The 24,030-nt window shown below is 47.1% G+C and overlaps 1 protein-coding gene across 1 annotated transcript in view; it reads left to right on the plus strand.

The window, feature by feature from the left end:
• The window catches only part of SLC52A2 (solute carrier family 52 member 2), a 92,190-nt gene that overhangs the window by 53,202 nt on the left and 14,958 nt on the right, over positions 1-24,030 (plus strand). The window contains 3 exon segments of the mRNA XM_069956860.1: positions 2,334-2,467; positions 12,783-13,174; positions 13,176-13,645. Of these exon segments, the coding sequence (XP_069812961.1) occupies positions 2,344-2,467; positions 12,783-13,174; positions 13,176-13,645 (986 nt within the window). The 5' untranslated portion in view covers positions 2,334-2,343.

Below are 24,030 nucleotides of genomic sequence, written 5' to 3' on the forward strand. Positions count from 1 at the left end.
CAGGGGGAGAGGAGGGGGGTGCAGAGTCATCAGGGGTAGAGGAGGGGGGTGCAGAGTCATCAGGGGGAGAGGAGGGGGGTGCAGAGTCATCAGGGGGGGGAGGAGGGGGTGCAGAGTCATCAGGGGGAGAGGAGGGGGGTGCAGAGTCATCAGGGGGAGAGGAGGGGGGTGCAGAGTCATCAGGGGGAGAGGAGGGGGGTGCAGAGTCATCAGGGGGAGAGGAGGGGGGTGCAGAGTCATCGGGGGGGAGGAGGGGGATGCAGAGTCATCAGGGGGGGAGGAGGATGGGGGTGCAGAGTCATCGGGGGGGAGGAGGGGGATGCAGAGTCTTCAGGGGGGAGGAGGATGGGGGTGCAGAGTCATCAGGGGGGGAGGATGGGGGTGCAGAGTCATCAGGGGGGGAGGAGGGGGGTGCAGAGTCATCAGGAGGGGAGGATGGGGGTGCAGAGTCATCGGGGGGAGGAGGGGGTGCAGAGTCATCAGGTGGAGAGGAGGGGGTGCAGAGTCATCGGGGGGAGGAGGGGGTGCAGAGTCATCGGGGGGAGGAGGGGGTGCAGAGTCATCAGGGGGAGGAGGGGGTGCAGAGTCATCAGGGAGAGGATGGGGGTGTACAGTCATCAGGGGGAGAGGAGGGGTGTGCAGAGTCATCAGGGGGAGAGGAGGGGTGTGCAGAGTCATCGGGGAGAGGAGGGGTGTGCAGAGTCATCGGGGGAGGAGGGGGTGCAGAGTCATCGGGGAGAGGATGGGGGTGCAGAGTCATCAGGGGGGGAGGAGGGGGTGCAGAGTCATCGGGGGGGGGGTAGGATGGGGGTGCAATGTCATCGGGGGGGAGGAGGATGGGGGGATGGGGGTGCAGAGTTATCGGGGGGGAGGATGGGGGTGCAATGTCATCGGGGGGGAGGAGGATGGGGGTGCAGAGTCATCAGGGGAGAGGAGGGGGTGCAGAGTCATCGGGGGGAGGATGGGGGTGCAGAGTCATCGGGAGGAGTAGGGGGTTGCAGAGTCATCGGGGGGGAGGATGGGGGTGCAGAGTCATCAGGGGGAGAGGAGGGGGTGCAGAGTGATCGGGAGGAGTAGGGGGTGCAGAGTCATCGGGGGGGAGGATGGGGGTGCAGAGTCATCAGGGGGAGATGAGGGGGGTGCAGAGTCATCGGGGGGGAGGAGGATGGGGGTGCAGAGTCATCAGGGGGAGAGGAGGGGGTGCAGAGTCATCGGGGGGGAGGATTGGGGTGCAGAGTCATCGGGGGGGGGAGGATGGGGGTGCAGAGTCATCGGGGGAGAGGAGGGGGGTGCAGAGTCATCGGGGGGGAGGATGGGGGTGCAGAGTCATCGGGGGGAGGATGGGGGTGCAGAGTCATCGGGGGGGGAGGATGGGGGTGCAGAGTCATCGGGGGGGAGGATGGGGGTGCAGAGTCATCGGGGGAGGATGGGGGTGCAGAGTCATCGGGGGGAGGATGGGGTGCAGAGTCATCGGGAGGAGTAGGGGGTGCAGAGTCATCGGGGGGAGGATGGGGGTGCAGAGTCATTGGGGGGGAGGATGGGGGTGCAGAGTCATTGGGGGGGGAGGATGGGGGTGCAGAGTCATTGGGGGGGGGATGGGGGTGCAGAGTCATTGGGGGGGAGGATGGGGGTGCAGAGTCATTGGGGGGGGAGGATGGGGTGCAGAGTCATTGGGGGGAGGATGGGGGTGCAGAGTCATTGGGGGGGAGGATGGGGGTGCAGAGTCATTGGGGGGGAGGATGGGGGTGCAGAGTCATTGGGGGGGAGGATGGGGGTGCAGAGTCATTGGGGGGGAGGATGGGGGTGCAGAGGTCATTGGGGGGGAGGATGGGGGTGCAGAGTCATTGGGGGGGAGGATGGGGGTGCAGAGTCATTGGGGGGGGGGAGGATGGCGGTGCAGAGTCATTGGGGGGGAGGATGGCGGTGCAGAGTCATCGGAGGGGAAGGATGGGGGTGCAGAGTAATCAGGGGGAGAGGAGGGGGGTGCAGAGTCATCGGGGGGGGATGGGGGTGCAGAGTCATCGGGAGGAGAGTAGGGGGTGCAGAGTCATCGGGGGGGAGCATGGGGGTGCAGAGTCATCGGGGGGGAGGATGGGGGTGCAGTCATCAGGGGGAGAGGAGGGGGTGCAGTCATCAGGGGGAGAGGAGGGGGGTGCAGAGTCATCGGGGGGAGAGGAGGGGGGTGCAGAGTCGGGGGTGCAGTCATCAGGGGGGGAGGAGGGGGGTGCAGTCATCAGGGGGAGAGGAGGGGGGTGCAGCACAGCTGGGGGGGGCATTGTCCATGGGGGTGATGGCCGCTCTGTACACCGGATTGTCACAGTCTTCTCTTGCAGAGCGGAGACCATGGAGGTGACGGGCCGCTCGCTCCTCACTCACCTTCTTGTTGCCCTGTTTGGGATGGGTTCCTGGGTGTCGGTGAACTCCTTGTGGGTGGAGCTTCCTGTTGTAGTAAAAGAACTTCCAGAAGGTGAGCCCCTCCCCCGCGGAGCCATGTGCAGCAGCGTGTGTGTAGGTATATAGCAGTGTGTGTGTGTGTGTGTGTAGGTATATAGCAGTGTGTGTGTGTGTGTAGGTATATAGCTGTGTGTGTGGGTATATAGCAGTGTGTGTGTGTGTGTAGGTATATAGCAGTGTGTGTAGGTATATAGCAGTGTGTGTAGGTATATAGCAGTGTGTGTAGGTATATAGCTGTGTGTGTATGTGTAGGTATATAGCAGTGTGTGTAGGTATATAGCTGTGTGTGTAGGTATATAGCAGTGTGTGTATGTGTAGGTATATAGCAGTGTGTGTAGGTATATAGCAGTGTGTGTAGGTATATATCAGTGTGTGTAGGTATATAGCAGTGTGTGTAGGTATATAGCAGTGTGTGTAGGTATATAGCAGTGTGTGTAGGTATATAGCTGTGTGTGTAGGTATATAGCAGTGTGTGTAGGTATATAGCTGTGTGTGTAGGTATATAGCAGTGTGTGTAGGTATAAAGCAGTGTGTGTAGGTATATAGCTGTGTGTGTAGGTATATAGCTGTGTGTGTGGGTATATAGCTGTGTGTGTGTAGGTATATAGCAGTGTGTGTAGGTATATAGCTGTGTGTGTAGGTATATAGCTGTGTGTGTATGTGTAGGTATATAGCTGTGTGTGTAGGTATATAGCTGTGTGTGTATGTGTAGGTATATAGCAGTGTGTGTAGGTATATAGCTGTGTGTGTAGGTATATAGCAGTGTGTGTATGTGTAGGTATATAGCAGTGTGTGTAGGTATATAGCAGTGTGTGTAGGTATATAGCAGTGTGTGTAGGTATATAGCTGTGTGTGTAGGTATATAGCTGTGTGTGTGGGTATATAGCTGTGTGTGTATGTGTAGGTATATAGCAGTGTGTGTAGGTATATAGCAGTGTGTGTGTAGGTATATAGCTATGTGTGTGTAGGTATATAGCTGTCTGTGTGTAGGTATATAGCTGTGTGTGTATGTGTAGGTATATAGCAGTGTGTATGTAGGTATATAGCTGTGTATGTAGGTATATAGCAGTGTGTGTGTTGGTATATAGCAGTGTGTGTGTAGGTATATAGCAGTGTATGTAGGTATATAGCTGTGTGTGTGTGAGAGTATGTAGCAGCGTAGGTATACAAGTGTGTGTGTAGGTATATAGCAGTGTGTCTAGGTATACAGGTGTGTGTGTGTAGGTATATAGCAGGGTGTGTAGGTATATAGCTGTGTGTGTGTGTGAGAGTATGTAGCAGTGTAGGTATACAGGTGTGTGTGTGTAGGTATATAGCAGGGTGTGTAGGTATATAGCTGTGTGTGTGTGAGAGTATGTAGCAGTGTAGGTATACAGGTGTGTGTGTGTGTGTGTGTAGGTATGTATATATGCAGCTCATGATTGCAGTGTGTATGATGTGGGGAGCTGTAAGTGTTGGTGGGCGAGTGAGTGTTACAGATTGGCTGCAGTGTGTGTATGTGTGTGTCAGTGTGTGTGTGTGTGTATGAGAGTATTTAGCAGTGTAGGTATATAGCAGTGTGTGTATGTGTGTGTCAGTGTGTGTGTGTATGAGAGTATTTAGCAGTGTAGGTATATAGCAGTGTGTGTGTGTATGTATGTAGCAGTGTGTAGTATATGCAGCTCCTGATGGCAGTGTGTAGGTAGGTATGTAGCAGTGTGTATGTGTGTGTAGGTATGTGTGTAGCAGTGTGTATGTGTTTAGGGAGGTATGTACCAGTGTGTATGTGTGTAGGCAGGTATGTAGCAGTGTGTATGTGTGTAAGTAGGTGTGTAGCAGTGTGTAGTATATGCAGCTCCTGATGGCAGTGTGTTTGTGTGTGTGGCTGTGTAAGTATGTAGCAGTGTGTATGTCGGTATGTAGCAGTGTGTAGTATATGCAGCTCCTGATGGCAGTGTGTAGGTAGGTATGTAGCAGTGTGTATGTGTGTAGGTATGTGTTTAGCAGTGTGTATGTGTTTAGGGAGGTACGTAGCAGTGTGTATGTGTGTAGGGAGGTATGTAGCAGTGTGTATGTGTGTAGGGAGGTATGTAGCAGTGTGTATGTGTTTAGGGAGGTATGTAGCAGTGTGTATGTGTGTAGGGAGGTTTGTAGCAGTGTGTATGTGTGTAGGCAGGTATGTAGCAGTGTGTATGTGTGTAGGTATGTATGTAGCAGTGTGTAGTGTATGCAGCTCCTGATGGCAGTGTGTAGGTAGGTATGTAGCTGTGTGTATGTGTGTAGGCAGGTGTGTAGCAGTGTGTATGTGTGTAGGTATGTATGTAGCAGTGTGTAGTGTATGCAGCTCCTGATGGCAGTGTGTAGGTAGGTATGTAGCTGTGTGTATGTGTGTAGGCAGGTATGTAGCAGTGTGTATGTGTGTAGGTATGTATGTAGCAGTGTGTAGTATATGCAGCTCCTGATGGCAGTGTGTAGGTAGGTATGTAGCAGTGTGTATGTGTGTAGGCAGGTATGTAGCAGTGTGTATGTGTGTAGGTATGTATGTAGCAGTGTGTATGTAGGTAGGTATGTAGCAGTGTGTATGTGTGTAGGTAGGTATGTAGCAGTGTGTATGTGTGTAGGTATGTATGTAGCAGTGTGTAGTATACGCAGCTCCTGATGGCAGTGCATTTGTGTGTGTGGCTGTGTGTAAGTATGTAGCAGTGTGTAGGTAGGTATGTAGCAGTGTGTAGTATATGCAGCTCCTGATGGCAGTGTGTAGGTAGGTATGTAGCAGTGTGTATGTGTGTAGGTATGTGTGTAGCAGTGTGTATGTGTTTAGGGAGGTGTGTATGTGTGTAGGGAGGTATGTAGCAGTGTGTATGTGTGTAGGGAGGTATGTAGCAGTGTGTATGTGTGTAAGGTGTGTAGCAGTGTGTATGTGTGTAGGTATGTATGTAGCAGTTTGTATGTGTGTAGGTATGTATGTAGCGGTGTATAGTGTATGCAGCTCCTGATGGCAGTGTGTAGGTAGGTATGTAGCAGTGTGTATGTGTGTAGGTAGGTATGTAGCAGTGTGTATGTGTGTAGGCAGGTATGTAGCAGTGTGTATGTGTGTAGGTATGTATGTAGCGGTGTGTAGTGTATGCAGCTCCTGATGGCAGTGTGTAGGTAGGTATGTAGCATTGTGTATGTGTGTAGGTAGGTATGTAGCATTGTGTATGTGTGTAGGGAGGTATGTATCAGTGTGTATGTGTGTAGGCAGGTATGTAGCAGTGTGTATGTGTGTAGGTATGTATGTAGCGGTGTGTAGTGTATGCAGCTCCTGATGGCAGTGTGTAGGTAGGTATGTAGCAGTGTGTATGTGTGTAGGTAGGTATGTAGCAGTGTGTATGTGTGTAGGGAGGTATGTAGCAGTGTGTATGTGTGTAGGGAGGTATGTAGCAGTGTGTATGTGTGTAGGTATGTATGTAGCAGTGTGTATGTGTGTAGGTATGTATGTAGCAGTGTGTAGTGTATGCAGCTCCTGATGGCAGTGTGTAGGTAGGTATGTAGCAGTGTGTGTGTAGGCAGGCATGTAGCAGTGTGTGTGTGTGTAGGTATGTATGTAGCAGTGTGTAGTGTATGCAGCTCCTGATGGCAGTGTGTAGGTAGGTATGTAGCAGTGTGTGTGTAGGTAGGTATGTAGCAGTGTGTATGTGTGTAGGTATGTATGTAGCAGTGTGTAGTATACGCAGCTCCTGATGGCAGTGTGTTTGTGTGTGTGGCTGTGTGTAAGTATGTAGCAGTGTGTATGTGTGTAGGTAAGTATGTAGCAGTGTGTAGTATATGCAGCTTCTGATGGCAGTGTGTAGGTAGGTATGTAGCAGTGTGTAGGTATGTGTGTAGCAGTGTGTAGTATACGCAGCTCCGGATGGCAGTGTGTTTGTGTGTGTGGCTGTGTGTAAGTATGTAGCAGTGTGTATGTGTGTAGGTAAGTATGTAGCAGTGTGTAGTATATGCAGCTTCTGATGGCAGTGTGTAGGTAGGTATGTAGCAGTGTGTAGGTATGTGTGTAGCAGTGTGTATGTGTTTAGGGAGGTATGTAGCAGTGTGTATGTGTGTAGGTAGGTATGTAGCAGTGTGTATGTGTGTAGGTATGTATGTAGCGGTGTGTAGTGTATGCAGCTCCTGATGGCAGTGTGTAGGTAGGTATGTAGCAGTGTGTATGTGTGTAGGTAGGTATGTAGCAGTGTGTATGTGTGTAGGGAGGTATGTAGCAGTGTGTATGTGTGTAGGGAGGTATGTAGCAGTGTGTATGTGTGTAGGTATGTATGTAGCAGTGTGTATGTGTGTAGGTATGTATGTAGCAGTGTGTAGTGTATGCAGCTCCTGATGGCAGTGTGTAGGTAGGTATGTAGCAGTGTGTGTGTAGGCAGGCATGTAGCAGTGTGTGTGTGTGTAGGTATGTATGTAGCAGTGTGTAGTGTATGCAGCTCCTGATGGCAGTGTGTAGGTAGGTATGTAGCAGTGTGTGTGTAGGTAGGTATGTAGCAGTGTGTATGTGTGTAGGTATGTATGTAGCAGTGTGTAGTATACGCAGCTCCTGATGGCAGTGTGTTTGTGTGTGTGGCTGTGTGTAAGTATGTAGCAGTGTGTATGTGTGTAGGTAAGTATGTAGCAGTGTGTAGTATATGCAGCTTCTGATGGCAGTGTGTAGGTAGGTATGTAGCAGTGTGTAGGTATGTGTGTAGCAGTGTGTAGTATACGCAGCTCCGGATGGCAGTGTGTTTGTGTGTGTGGCTGTGTGTAAGTATGTAGCAGTGTGTATGTGTGTAGGTAAGTATGTAGCAGTGTGTAGTATATGCAGCTTCTGATGGCAGTGTGTAGGTAGGTATGTAGCAGTGTGTAGGTATGTGTGTAGCAGTGTGTATGTGTTTAGGGAGGTATGTAGCAGTGTGTATGTGTGTAGGTAGGTATGTAGCAGTGTGTATGTGTGTAGGTATGTATGTAGCGGTGTGTAGTGTATGCAGCTCCTGATGGCAGTGTGTAGGTAGGTATGTAGCAGTGTGTATGTGTGTAGGGAGGTATGTAGCAGTGTGTATGTTTGTAGGGAGGTATGTAGCAGTGTGTAGGTAGGTATGTAGCAGTGTGTATGTGTGTAGGTAGGTATGTAGCAGTGAGTATGTGTGTAGGTATGTATGTAGCAGTGTGTAGTATACACAGCTCCTGATGGCAGTGTGTAGGTAGGTATGTAGCAGTGTGTATGTGTGTAGGTATGTATGTAGCAGTGTGTATGTGTGTAGGGAGGTATGTAGCAGTGTGTATGTGTGTAGGGAGGTATGTAGCAGTGTGTATGTGTGTAGGCAGGTATGTAGCAGTGTGTATGTGTGTAGGTATGTATGTAGCAGTGTGTAAGTGTGTAGGTATGTATGTAGCAGTGTGTAAGTGTGTAGGTAGGTATGTAGTAGTGTATGCAGCTCCTGATGGCAGTGTGTAGGTAGGTATGTAGCAGTGTGTAGTGTATGCAGCTCCTGATGGCAGTGTGTAGGTAGGTATGTAGCAGTGTGTGTGTAGGCAGGTATGTAGCAGTGTGTATGTGTGTAGGTATGTATGTAGCAGTGTGCAGTGTATGCAGCTCTTGATGGCAGTGTGTAGGTAGGTATGTAGCAGTGTGTGTGTAGGCAGGTATGTAGCAGTGTGTATGTGTGTAGGTAGGTATGTAGCAGTGTGTGTGTGTGTGTAGGTATGTATGTAGCAGTGTGTAGTATACGCAGCTCCTGATGGCAGTGTGTTTGTGTGTGTGGCTGTGTGTAAGTATGTAGTAGTGTGTATGTGTGTAGGTAGGTATGTAGCAGTGTGTAGTATATGCAGCTCCTGATGGCAGTGTGTAGGTAGGTATGTAGCAGTGTGTAGGTATGTAGCAGTGTGTATGTGTAGGTATGTATGTAGCGGTGTGTAGTGTATGCAGCTCCTGATGGCAGTGTGTAGGTAGTTATGTTGCATTGTGTATGTGTGTAGGGAGGTATGTAGCAGTGTGTATGTGTGTAGGCAGGTATGTAGCAGTGTGTATGTGTGTAGGTATGTATGTAGCGGTGTGTAGTGTATGCAGCTCCTGATGGCAGTGTGTAGGTTGGTATGTAGCAGTGTGTATGTGTGTAGGTAGGTATGTAGCAGTGTGTATGTGTGTAGGCAGGTATGTAGCAGTGTGTATGTGTGTAGGTATGTATGTAGCGGTGTGTAGTGTATGCAGCTCCTGATGGCAGTGTGTAGGTTGGTATGTAGCAGTGTGTATGTGTGTAGGTAGGTATGTAGCAGTGTGTATGTGTGTAGGTATGTATGTAGCGGTGTGTAGTGTATGCAGCTCCTGATGGCAGTGTGTAGGTTGGTATGTAGCAGTGTGTATGTGTGTAGGTAGGTATGTAGCAGTGTGTATGTGTGTAGGGAGGTATGTAGCAGTGTGTATGTGTGTAGGGAGGTATGTAGCAGTGTGTATGTGTGTAGGTATGTATGTAGCAGTGTGTATGTGTGTAGGTATGTATGTAGCAGTGTGTAGTGTATGCAGCTCCTGATGGCAGTGTGTAGGTAGGTATGTAGCAGTGTGTGTGTAGGCAGGCATGTAGCAGTGTGTGTGTGTGTGTAGGTATGTATGTAGCAGTGTGTAGTGTATGCAGCTCCTGATGGCAGTGTGTAGGTAGGTATGTAGCAGTGTGTGTGTAGGTAGGTAGTTAGCAGTGTGTATGTGTGTAGGTAAGTATGTAGCAGTGTGTAGTATATGCAGCTTCTGATGGCAGTGTGTAGGAAGGTATGTAGCAGTGTGTAGGTATGTCTGTAGCAGTGTGTAGTATACGCAGCTCCTGATGGCGGTGTGTTTGTGTGTGTGGCTGTGTGTAAGTATGTAGCAGTGTGTATGTGTGTAGGTAAGTATGTAGCAGTGTGTAGTATATGCAGCTTCTGATGGCAGTGTGTAGGTAGGTATGTAGCAGTGTGTAGGTATGTGTGTAGCAGTGTGTATGTGTTTAGGGAGGTATGTAGCAGTGTGTATGTGTTTAGGGAGGTATGTAGCAGTGTGTATGTGTGTAGGTAGGTATGTAGCAGTGTGTATGTGTGTAGGTATGTATGTAGCGGTGTGTAGTGTATGCAGCTCCTGATGGCAGTGTGTAGGTAGGTATGTAGCAGTGTGTATGTGTGTAGGGAGGTATGTAGCAGTGTGTATGTGTGTAGGCAGGTATGTAGCAGTGTGTATGTGTGTAGGTATGTATGTAGCGGTGTGTAGTGTATGCAGCTCCTGATGGCAGTGTGTAGGTAGGTATGTAGCAGTGTGTATGTGTGTAGGTAGGTATGTAGCAGTGAGTATGTGTGTAGGTATGTATGTAGCAGTGTGTAGTATACACAGCTCCTGATGGCAGTGTGTAGGTAGGTATGTAGCAGTGTGTATGTGTGTAGGTATGTATGTAGCAGTGTGTATGTGTGTAGGGAGGTATGTAGCAGTGTGTATGTGTGTAGGGAGGTATGTAGCAGTGTGTATGTGTGTAGGGAGGTATGTAGCAGTGTGTATGTGTGTAGGGAGGTATGTAGCAGTGTGTATGTGTGTAGGCAGGTATGTAGCAGTGTGTATGTGTGTAGGTATGTATGTAGCAGTGTGTAAGTGTGTATGTATGTATGTAGCAGTGTGTAGGTAGGTATGTAGCAGTGTGTAGTGTATGCAGCTCCTGATGGCAGTGTGTAGGTAGGTATGTAGCAGTGTGTAGTGTATGCAGCTCCTGATGGCAGTGTGTAGGTAGGTATGTAGCAGTGTGTGTGTAGGCAGGTATGTAGCAGTGTGTATGTGTGTAGGTAGGTATGTAGCAGTGTGTGTGTGTGTAGGTATGTATGTAGCAGTGTGTAGTATACGCAGCTCCTGATGGCAGTGTGTTTGTGTGTGTGGCTGTGTGTAAGTATGTAGTAGTGTGTATGTGTGTAGGTAGGTATGTAGCAGTGTGTAGTATATGCAGCTCCTGATGGCAGTGTGTAGGTAGGTATGTAGCAGTGTGTAGGTATGTAGCAGTGTTTATGTAGGTATGTAGCAGTGTGTAGTATATGCAGCTCCTGATGGCAGTGTGTAGGTAGGTATGTAGCAGTGTGTATGTGTGTAGGTATGTGTGTAGCAGTGTGTATGTGTTTAGGGAGGTATGTAGCAGTGTGTATGTGTTTAGGGAGGTATGTAGCAGTGTGTATGTGTTTAGGGAGGTATGTAGCAGTGTGTATGTGTGTAGGTAGGTATGTAGCAGTGTGTATGTGTGTAGGTATGTGTGTAGCAGTGTGTATGTGTTTAGGGAGGTATGTAGCAGTGTGTATGTGTTTAGGGAGGTATGTAGCAGTGTGTATGTGTTTAGGGAGGTATGTAGCAGTGTGTATGTGTTTAGGGAGGTATGTAGCAGTGTGTATGTGTGTAGGGAGGTATGTAACAGTGTGTATGTGTGTAGGGAGGTATGTAGCAGTGTGTATGTGTGTAGGGAGGTATGTAGCAGTGTGTATGTGTGTAGGGAGGTATGTAGCAGTGTGTAGTGTATGCAGCTCCTGATGGCAGTGTGTATGGTGTGGGGAGCTCTGACTGAGGGGAGTGTGCCGCCCCCAAAGATTGGCTGCCCCTCCCCCCAACAGCAGCACAGCTACCCGCATCTCAGCTCCCTGTACCGGGCTGCTGGACTCTGCTCTGGATTTATTGGACCTTTAAAAGGGGTTTTCCAGGGAGGGGGCGACAGAACCTATAAACTGCCCTGTCCGGGTGTGAGGTGGAACCTGGGAGCCAGGGAGTGTGCTTTATTAATGTTGGGCGCCCCCTCCCCTCCAGAGCTGCACTCACTATTCTGCTGTTACATCCTGTCTCACCCTCCAGAGCTGCACTCACTATTCTGCTGTTACATCATGTCTTATCATCCTCCACAGCTGCACTCACTATGCTGCTGTTACATCATGTCTCCTCCTCCAGAGCTGCGCTCACTGTTCTGCTGTTACATCATGTCTCATCCTCCAGAGCTGCACTCACTATTCTGCTGTTACATCCTGTCTCATCCTCCAGAGCTGCACTCACTATTCTGCTGATACATCATGTCTCATCCTCCGGAGCTGCACTCATTATTCTGCTGTTACATCATGTCTCATCCTCCAGAGCTGCACTCACTATTCTGCTGTTACATCCTGTCTCACCCTCCAGAGCTGCACTCACTATTCTGCTGTTACATCATGTCTTATCATCCTCCACAGCTGCACTCACTATGCTGCTGTTACATCATGTCTCCTCCTCCAGAGCTGCACTCACTATTCTGCTGTTACATCCTGTCTCATCCTCCAGAGCTGCACTCACTATTCTGCTGTTACATCATGTCTCCTCCTCCAGAGCTGCACTCACTATTCTGCTGTTACATCCTGTCTCATCCTCCAGAGCTGCACTCACTATTCTGCTGTTACATCATGTCTCCTCCTCCAGAGCTGCACTCACTATTCTGCTGTTACATCATGTCTCATCCTCCAGAGCTGCACTCACTATTCTGCTGTTACATCCTGTCTCATCCTCCAGAGCTGCACTCACTATTCTGCTGTTACATCATGTCTCATCCTCCAGAGCTGCACTCACTATTCTGCTGTTACATCAGGTCTCATCCTCCAGAGCTGCACTCACTATTCTGCTGTTACATCATGTCTCATCCTCCGGAGCTGCACTCACTATTCTGCTGTTACCTCCTGTCTCATCCTCCAGAGCTGCACTCACTATTCTGCTGTTACATCATGTCTCATCCTCCAGAGCTGCACTCACTATTCTGCTGTTACATCCTGTCTCATCCTCCAGAGCTGCACTCACTGGTCTGTTATGTCCCATCCTCCGGAGCTGCGCTCACTGTTGTGCAACATCTCATCCTCCGGAGCTGCGCTCACTGTTGTGAAACATCTCATCCTCCGGAGCTGCGCTCACTGTTGTGTTATGTCTCATTCTCCAGAGCTGCGCTCACTGTTGTGTTATGTCTCATCCTCCGGAGCTGCGCTCACTGTTGTGAAACATCTCATCCTCCGGAGCTGCGCTCACTGTTGTGTTATGTCTCATTCTCCAGAGCTGCACTCACTGTTGTGTTATGTCTCATCCTCCGGAGCTGCGCTCACTGTTGTGTTATGTCTCATCCTCCGGAGCTGCGCTCACTGTTGTGTTATGTCTCATCCTCCGGAGCTGCGCTCACTGTTGTGTTATGTCTCATCCTCCGGAGCTGCGCTCACTGTTGTGTTATGTCTCATCCTCCGGAGCTGCGCTCACTGTTGTGTTATGTCTCATCCTCCGGAGCTGCGCTCACTGTTGTGATATGTCCCATCTTCCGGAGCTGCGCTCACTGTTCTTAACCTGTGCTCTTGTCTCTCTGCAGGATGGAACCTTCCGGCATACCTGACGGTGCTGATTGCCTTTGGTAACGTTGGGCCGTTGGCGGTGACCCTTGCGCACCGCTTCTGTCGGCCGGGCGGTGTCTCGGAGGTGTGGCTGATCCGCTGCATCCAGGCGCTGAGCCTGCTGTCGTCGGTCTTCCTGGCGCTCTTCTGGGGGCGGCGTGTTCCGGTGGCGGGTGAGGATCACGCTGTGCCGTACCTGCTCCTGGCCTTCCTGCTGGCGCTGGGCTGCTGCACCTCCAATGTCACCTTCCTGCCCTTCATGTACAGCTTCCCGCAGCAGTATGTGCGCAGCTTCTTCATCGGCCAGGGCCTCAGCGCCCTCTTCCCCTGTGTGCTGGCGCTGGGGCAGGGGGTGGGGCGGCTGGAGTGCAGGAATACCACCTCCTCCGGGAACGGCACTGCGCCCCCACTACCTGCAGGAGAACTTCTCGGCCTCCTCTTACTTCTGGGGCCTCTTCTGCCTCCTCCTGGTCTCGGCCCTCTCCTTTGCCTTGCTGATATTGTGGCGGAGGAGAGTCCAGCAGGAGCCGGAGCAGGAGCTGGCGTCTCCAGGCCTCCCCCAGGATGCTAACGTCTCAGAGGACTCCTACCCCCTGAGGACTCCGGAGCAGGAGAAGTCACAAGACGCAGCCATGGTGGTGGTGCAAACCTTCTGGACCCCCCGCAATATCTACCTGCTGGTACTGCTGGGACTGTCCAATGCCCTGACCAATGGCGTCCTCCCGTCTGTACAGACCTACAGCTGCCTGCCGTACGGAGCCGACGCCTATCACCTGTCTGTCGTCCTCAGCAACATCGCCAACCCGGCTGCCTGCTTCATCGCCATGTGTGTGCTGTGCAGGTAAGAGAGCAGGGGAGGGGCTGTTATATCAGTGATGTCATCCAGGGGGGGGGCTGTGACTACCTCATGTATGGTCAGTGATATTATATATCAATGATGTCATCCAGGGGGTGGGGCTGTGACTACCTCTCATGTATGGTCAGAGTGATGATATTATATATCAAAGATGTCATCCAGGGGGCGGGGCCGTGACTACCTCTCATGTATTGTCAGTGGGATTATATATATCAGTGATGTCATCCAGGGGGCGGGGCTGTGACTACCTTTCATGTTTGGTCAGAGTGATGATATATATCAGTGATGTCATCCAGGGGGCGGGGCTGTGACTACCTCATGTATGGTCAGAGTGATAGTATATATCAATGATGTCATCCAGGGGGCGGGGCCGTGACTACCTCATGTATTGTCAGAGTGATGATATATATCAGTGATGTCATCCAGGGGGCGGGACTGTGACTACCTTTCATGTATGGTCAGAGTGATGATATATATATCAGTGATGTCATCCAGGGGGCGGGGCTGTGACTACCTCATGTATGGTCAGAGTGATATTATATATCAATGATGTCATCCAGGGGGCGGGGCTGTGACTACCTCATGTATGGTCAGAGTGATGATATATATTAGTGATGTCATCAAGGGGGCGGGGCTGTGACTACCTCTCCTGTATGGTTAGAGTGATGATATACATCAGTGATGTCATCAAGGGGGCGGGGCTGTGACTACCTCTCCTGTATGGTTAGAGTGATGATATACATCAGTGATGTCATCCAGGGGGTGGGGCTGTGACTACCTCACTATACATATGATAAACAGGCTGGGTGTCAGCACTAATTGATAAAATTTACCTACATCTTTACTTTGTTATTTCTGAGGACTTGCCGCCATTATGTATCCATACACTGCACACACAAGATGGTATCCCCTCCCCCCTCTCTCTATCACATTTACTGCTTACAGAGGGATCAACTATCCCAACATCTAAATCATCATCTACATCTACCATCCTAAAATTTACATCATCATCTACAGTCACCATCCCTACATCTACCATCCCAACATCTACATCATCATCTAAATCTACCATCCCAACATCTACATCTACCATCCCAACATCTACATCATCATCTACAGCCACCATCCCTACATCTACCCTCCCAACATCTAAATCATCATCTACATCTACCATCCTAAAATTTACATCATCATCTACAGCCACCATCCCTACATCTACCATCCCAACATCTAAATCATCATCTACATCTACCATCCTAAAATTTACATCATCATCTACAGCCACCATCCCTACATCTACCATCCCAACATCCACATCATCATCTATATCTACCATCCCAACATCTACATCTACCATCCCAACATCTACATCATCATCTACATCTACCATCCCTACATCTACATCATCATCTACAGCCACCATCCCTACATCTACCATCCTAAAATTTACATCATCATCTACAGTCACCATCCCTACATCTACCATCCCAACATCTACATCATCATCTAAATCTACCATCCCAACATCTACATCTACCATCCCAACATCTACATCATCATCTACAGCTACCATCCCTACATCTACCATCCCAACATCTAAATCATCATCTACATCTACCATCCTAAAATTTACATCATCATCTACAGCCACCATCCCTACATCTACCATCCCAACATCCACATCATCATCTATATCTGCCATCCCAACATCCACATCATCATCTACATCTACCATCCTAAAATTTACATCATCATCTACAGCCACCATCCCTACATCTACCATCCCAACATCCACATCATCATCTATATCTGCCATCCCTACATCTACCATCCTAAAATTTACATCATCATCTACAGCCACCATCCCTACATCTACCATCCCAACATCCACATCATCATCTATATCTACCATCCCAACATCTACATCTTCCATCCCAACATCCACATCATCATCTACATCTGCCATCCCTACATCTACATCTACCATCCCAACATCTACATCATCATCTACATCTACCATCCTAAAATTTACATCATCATCTACAGCCACCATCCCTACATCTACCATCCCAACATCCACATCATCATCTATATCTGCCATCCCAACATCCACATCATCATCTACATCTACCATCCTAAAATTTACATCATCATCTACAGCCACCATCCCTACATCTACCATCCCAACATCTAAATCATCATCTACATCTACCATCCTAAAATTTACATCATCATCTACAGCCACCATCCCTACATCTACCATCCCAACATCCACATCATCATCTATATCTACCATCCCAACATCTACATCTACCATCCCAACATCTACATCATCATCTACATCTACCATCCCTACATCTACATCATCATCTACAGCCACCATCCCTACATCTACCATCCCAACCTCTACATAATCATCTACATCATCTACAGCTACTATCCCTACATCTACATCCCTACATCTACATCATCGTCTACATCTACCATCCAAACATCTACATCATCACCTACATCTACCATCCCAACATCTACATAATCATCTACATCATCTACAGCTACCATCCCTACATCTACATCATCTACAGCTACCATCCCTACATCTACATCCCTACATCTACCATCCCTACATCTACATCCCTACTTCTACCATCCCTACATCTACATCATCTACAGCTACCATCCCTACATCTACATCTACCATCCCTACATCTACATCTACCATCCCTACATCTACATCCCTACATCTACCATCCCTACATCTACATCCCTACATCTACCATCCCTACATCTACATCATCTACAGCTACCATCCCTACATCTACATCCCTACATCTACATCCCTACATCTACCATCCCTACATCTACCATCCCTACATCTACATCCCTACATCTACCATCCCTACATCTACATCTACCATCCCTACATCTACATCATCATCTACATCTACCATCCCTACATCTACCATCCCTACTTCTACCATCCCTACATCTACCTCATCTACATCTACCATCCCTACATCTACCATCCCTACTTCTACCATCCCTACATCTACATCATCTACATCTACCATCCCTACATCTACCATCCCTACATCTACCATCCCTACATCTACATCATCATCTACATCATCTACAGCTACCATCCCTACATCTACATCTACCATCCCTACATCTACATCTACCATCCCTACATCTACATCTACCATCCCTACATCTACATCTACCATCCCTACATCTACATCCCTACATCTACCATCCCTACATCTACATCTACCATCCCTACATCTACATCCCTACATCTACCATCCCTACATCTACCATCCCTACATCTACATCATCATCTACATCTACCATCCCTACTTCTACCATCCCTACATCTACATCATCTACAGCTACCATCCCTACATCTACATCCCTACATCTACCATCCCTACATCTACATCCCTACATCTACCATCCCTACATCTACATCATCTACAGCTACCATCCCTACATCTACATCCCTACATCTACCATCCCTACATCTACCATCCCTACATCTACCATCCCTACATCTACATCCCTACATCTACATCTACCATCCCTACATCTACCATCCCTACATCTACATCATCTACAGCTACCATCCCTACATCTACATCCCTACATCTACCATCCCTACATCTACATCTACCATCCCTACATCTACATCATCATCTACATCTACCATCCCTACATCTACCATCCCTACATCTACATCATCATCTACATCTACCATCCCTACATCTACCATCCCTACTTCTACCATCCCTACATCTACATCATCTACATCTACCATCCCTACATCTACCATCCCTACATCTACCATCCCTACATCTACATCATCATCTACATCATCTACAGCTACCATCCCTACATCTACATCTACCATCCCTACATCTACATCTACCATCCCTACATCTACCATCCCTACATCTACCATCCCTACATCTACATCATCTACAGCTACCATCCCTACATCTACCATCCCTACATCTACCATCCCTACATCTACCATCCCTACATCTACATCCCTACATCTACCATCCCTACATCTACATCTACCATCCCTACATCTACATCATCATCTACATCTACCATCCCTACTTCTACCATCCCTACATCTACATCATCTACATCTACCATCCCTACATCTACCATCCCTACATCTACCATCCCTACTTCTACCATCCCTACATCTACATCCTCTACATCTACCATCCCTACATCTACCATCCCTACTTCTACCATCCCTACATCTACATCATCATCTACCATCCCTACATCTACCATCCCTTCATCTACCATCCCTACTTCTACCATCCCTACATCTACATCCTCTACATCTACCATCCCTACATCTACCATCCCTTCATCTACCATCCCTACTTCTACCATCCCTACATCTACATCCTCTACATCTACCATCCCTACATCTACCATCCCTACTTCTACCATCCCTACATCTACATCATCATCTACCATCCCTACATCTACCATCCCTTCATCTACCATCCCTACTTCTACCATCCCTACATCTACATCCTCTACATCTACCATCCCTACATCTACCATCCCTACATCTACCATCCCTACATCTACATCATCACCTACATCTACCATCCCAACATCTACATCATCTACATCTACATCATCATCTACATCTACCATCCCTACATCTACATCTACCATCCCTACATCTACATCATCTACATCTACCATCCCTACTTCTACCATCCCTACATCTACATCATCTACAGCTACCATCCCTACTTCTACATCATCACCTACATCTACCATCCCTACATCATCATCTACCATCCCTACATCTACATCATCATCTACATCATCTACCATCCCTACATCTACATCATCATCTACATCATCTACATCTACCATCTCAACATCTACATCATCATCTACATCTACCATCCCTACATCTACATCTGAGCCTACTGCATACAGTGTTACACATTACACACCTACTCTCCACTAACCATACAGTGTTACACATTACACACCTCCTATCCACTAACCATACAGTGTTACACATTACACACCTCCTATCCTATCCACTAACCATACAGTGTTACACATTACACACCTCCTATCCACTAACCATAGTGTTACACATTACACACCTCCTATCCACTAACCATACAGTGTTACACATTACACACCTCCTATCCACTAACCATAGTGTTACAGATTACACACCTCCTATCCACTATAACCATACAGCGTTACACATTACACACCTCCCATCCACTAACCATACAGTGTTACACATTACACACCTCCTATCCACTATAACCATACAGTGTTACACATTACACACCTCCTATCCACTAACCATACAGTGTTACACACCTCCTATCCACTAACCATACAGTGTTACACATTACACACCTCCCATCCACTAACCATACAATTTTACACATATAGTGGATAGGAGGTGTGTAATGTGTAACACTGTATGGTTATAGTGGATAGGAGGTGTGTAATGTGTAACACTATGGTTAGTGGATAGGAGGTGTGTAATGTGTAACACTGTATGGTTAGTGGATAGGAGGTGTGTAATGTGTAACACTGTATGGTTAGTGGACAGGAGGTGTGTAATGTGTAACACTATGGTTATAGTGGATAGGAGGTGTGTAATGTGTAACACTGTATGGTTAGTGGATAGGATAGGAGGTGTGTAATGTGTAACACTGTATGGTTAGTGGACAGGAGGTGTTTAATGTGTAACACTATGGTTATAGTGGATAGGAGGTGTGTAATGTGTAACACTGTATGGTTAGTGGATAGGAGGTGTGTAATGTGTAACACTGTATGGTTAGTGGATAGGAGGTGTGTAATGTGTAACACTGTATGGTTAGTGGATAGGAGGTGTGTAATGTGTAACACTGTATGGTTAGTGGATAGAAGGTGTGTAATGTGTAACACTGTATGGTTAGTGGATAGGATAGGAGGTGTGTAATGTGTAACACTGTATGGTTAGTGGATAGGAGGTGTGTAATGTGTAACACTGTATGGTTATAGTGGATAGGAGGTGTGTAATGTGTAACACTGTATGGTTAGTGGATAGGTGGTGTGTAATGTGTAACACTGTATGGTTAGTAGATAGAAGGTGTGTAATGTGTAACACTGTATGGTTAGTGGATAGGAGGTGTGTAATGTGTAACACTGTATGGTTAGTGGATAGGAGGTGTGTAATGTGTAACACTGTATGGTTAGTGGATAGGAGGTGTGTAATGTGTAACACTGTATGGTTAGTGGATAGGAGGTGTGTAATGTGTAACACTGTATGGTTAGTGGATAGGAGGTGTGTAATGTGTAACACTGTATGGTTAGTGGATAGAAGTGTGTAATGTGTAACACTGTATGGGTTAGTGGATAGGAGGTGTGTAATGTGTAACACTGTATGGTTAGTGGATAGGAGGTGTGTAATGTGTACACTGTATGGTTAGTGGATAGGAGGTGTGTAATGTGTAACACTATGGTTAGTGGAATAGGAGGTGTGTAATGTGTAACACTGTATGGTTAGTGGATAGGAGGTGTGTAATGTGTAACACTGTATGGTTAGTGGATAGGATAGGAGGTGTGTAATGTGTAACACTGTATGGTTAGTGGATAGAAGGTGTGTAATGTGTAACACTGTATGGTTATAGTGGATAGGAGGTGTGTAATGTGTAACACTGTATGGTTAGTGGATAGGAGGTGTGTAATGTGTAACACTGTATGGTTAGTGGATAGGAGGTGTGTAATGTGTAACACTGTATGGTTAGTGGATAGGAGGTGTGTAATGTGTAACACTGTATGGTTAGTGGATAGGAGGTGTGTAATGTGTAACACTGTATGGTTAGTGGATAGGAGGTGTGTAATGTGTAACACTGTATGGTTAGTAGATAGAAGGTGTGTAATGTGTAACACTGTATGGTTAGTGGATAGGAGGTGTGTAATGTGTAACACTGTATGGTTAGTGGATAGGAGGTGTGTAATGTGTAACACTGTATGGTTAGTGGATAGGATAGGAGGTGTGTAATGTGTAACACTGTATGGTTAGTGGATAGGATAGGAGGTGTGTAATGTGTAACACTATGGTTAGTGGATAGGAGGTGTGTAATGTCTAACACTGTATGGTTAGTGGATAGGAGGTGTGTAATGTGTAACACTGTATGGTTAGTGGATAGGAGGTGTGTAATGTGTAACACTGTATGGTTATAGTGGATAGGAGGTGTGTAATGTGTAACACTGTATGGTTAGTGGATAGGTGGTGTGTAATGTGTAACACTGTATGGTTAGTGGATAGGAGGTGTGTAATGTGTAACACTGTATGGTTAGTGGATAGGAGGTGTGTAATGTGTAACACTGTATGGTTAGTGGATAGGAGGTGTGTAATGTGTAACACTGTATGGTTAGTGGATAGGAGGTGTGTAATGTGTAACACTGTATGGTTAGTGGATAGGAGGTGTGTAATGTGTAACACTGTATGGTTAGTGGATAGAAGGTGTGTAATGTGTAACACTGTATGGTTAGTGGATAGGAGGTGTGTAATGTGTAACACTGTATGGTTAGTGGATAGGAGGTGTGTAATGTGTAACACTGTATGGTTAGTGGATAGGAGGTGTGTAATGTGTAACACTATGGTTAGTGGATAGGAGGTGTGTAATGTGTAACACTGTATGGTTAGTGGATAGGAGGTGTGTAATGTGTAACACTGTATGGTTAGTGGATAGGATAGGAGGTGTGTAATGTGTAACACTGTATGGTTAGTGGATAGAAGGTGTGTAATGTGTAACACTGTATGGTTAGTGGATAGGAGGTGTGTAATGTGTAACACTGTATGGTTAGTGGATAGGAGGTGTGTAATGTGTAACACTGTATGGTTAGTGGATAGGAGGGTGTGTAATGTGTAACACTGTATGGTTAGTGGATAGAGGTGTGTAATGTGTAACACTGTATGGTTAGTGGACTAGGAGGTGTGTAATGTGTAACACTGTATGGTTAGTGGATAGGAGGTGTTGTAATGTGTAATCACTGTATGGTTAGTGGCTAGGAGGTGGTGTAATGTGTAACACTGTATGGTTAGTGGATAGGAGGTGTGTAATGTGTAACACTGTCTGGTTAGTGGATAGGAGGTGTGTAATGTGTAACACGTATGGTTAGTTAGATAGGAAGGTGTGTAATGTGTAACACTGTATGGTTAGTGGATAGGAGGTGTGTAATGTGTAACACTGTATGGTTAGTGGATAGGATAGGAGGTGTGTAATGTGTAACACTGTATGGTTAGTGGATAGGATAGGAGGTGTGTAATGTGTAACACTGTATGGTTAGTGGATAGGAGGTGTGTAATGTGTAACACTGTATGGTTAGTGGATAGGAGGTGTGTAATGTGTAACACTGTATGGTTAGTGGATAGGAGGTGTGTAATGTGTAACACTGTATGGTTAGTGGATAGGAGGTGCGTAATGTGTAACACTGTATGGTTAGTGGATAGGAGGTGTGTAATGTGTAACACTGTATGGTTAGTGGATAGGAGGTGTGTAATGTGTAACACTGTATGGTTATAGTGGATAGGAGGTGTGTAATGTGTAACACTGTATGGTTAGTGGATAGGAGGTGTGTAATGTGTAACACTGTATGGTTAGTAGATAGAAGGTGTGTAATGTGTAATGTGTAACACTGTATGGTTAGTGGATAGGAGGTGTGTAATGTGTAACACTGTATGGTTAGTGGATAGGAGGTGTGTAATGTGTAACACTGTATGGTTAGTGGATAGGAGGTGTGTAATGTGTAACACTGTATGGTTAGTGGATAGGAGGTGTGTAATGTGTAACACTGTATGGTTAGTGGATAGGAGGTGTGTAATGTGTAACACTGTATGGTTAGTGGATAGGAGGTGTGTAATGTGTAACACTGTATGGTTAGTGGATAGGAGGTGTGTAATGTGTAACACTGTATGGTTAGTGGATAGAAGGTGTGTAATGTGTAACACTGTATGGTTAGTGATAGTAGGTGTGTAATGTGTAACACTGTATGGTTAGTGGATAGGAGGTGTGTAATGTGTAACACTGTATGGTTAGTGGATAGGATAGGAGGTGTGTAATGTGTAACACTGTATGGTTAGTGGATAGGAGGTGTGTAATGTGTAACACTGTATGGTTAGTGGATAGGAGGTGTGTAACACTGTATGGTTAGTGGATAGGAGGTGTGTAATGTGTAACACTATATGGTTAGTGGATAGGAGGTGTGTAATGTGTAACACTGTATGGTTAGTGGATAGGATAGGAGGTGTGTAATGTGTAACACTGTATGGTTAGTGGATAGGAGGTGTGTAATGTGTAACACTGTATGGTTAGTGGATAGTAGGTGTGTAATGTGTAACACTGTATGGTTAGTGGATAGGAGGTGTGTAATGTGTAACACTGTATGGTTAGTGGATAGGATAGGAGGTGTGTAATGTGTAACACTGTATGGTTAGTGGATAGGAGGTGTGTAATGTGTTACACAGCCATGTCAGTACAGTAGCGGAAAGCTTTAACAGCATCATAAAGAACAATGGTGCAGGGAATCCCGTCAGAGTTTAGTCCATGATATAGAGCCAGCTTGTGGTCCGTATATCATGGACTGAACACAAACGTGTGTGTCTTGTCCTATATGTTAAATCCATGTAACACAGATGGATCCAGTACGGGTATCTCGGGAGAAGGCGCTGGGATCCTGAGTGGCCTCCGTGGCTTTCGGAGCTGATCAGACTCCTGTACGTTCAGCGAGGCTCCAGGAGAACAATCTCTGTATAAACAGCTTGTTCTGGTGAGCACTGGTGCCGTCCCCATCAGAAGGTAATGTAGGAGAATGAGGTGACGAGGAGGAGGAGACCTAATCTGAACAATGGAGGGTATAGAGAGTAGTGGTCACTGACTGGTACAACTACTGAGGGGTGAAATGTCTCCCATCCTCAGAGACCCTGCATGTAAGGGGAAGAGAGTACAAGCCTCCAGGATGACACTGGAAGACCCTGTATGGAATGTGACAGCAGTGAAGAGAGTACGTAAAAAACACGTAAAAAACACTACACTACACCACATTACATGGAATAAAGTTTTACACTACACATTTACATACCCCATATACTAATCCCCGTATAAAGATGGCCCATGTATGGAAGCCACCAGAGATGTGACAGCAGTGAAAAGAGTACAAGCCTCCGGGATGACACTGGAAGACCCTGTATGGAAGCCACCAGAGATGTGACAGCAGTGAAGAGAGTACAAGCCTCCAGGATGACACTGGAAGACCCTGTATGGAAGCCACCAGAGATGTGACAGCAGTGAAGAGAGTACAAGCCT

The sequence above is a fragment of the Dendropsophus ebraccatus genome, chromosome 2, assembly GCF_027789765.1.
Source record: "Dendropsophus ebraccatus isolate aDenEbr1 chromosome 2, aDenEbr1.pat, whole genome shotgun sequence".
Taxonomy (NCBI): domain Eukaryota; kingdom Metazoa; phylum Chordata; class Amphibia; order Anura; family Hylidae; genus Dendropsophus; species Dendropsophus ebraccatus.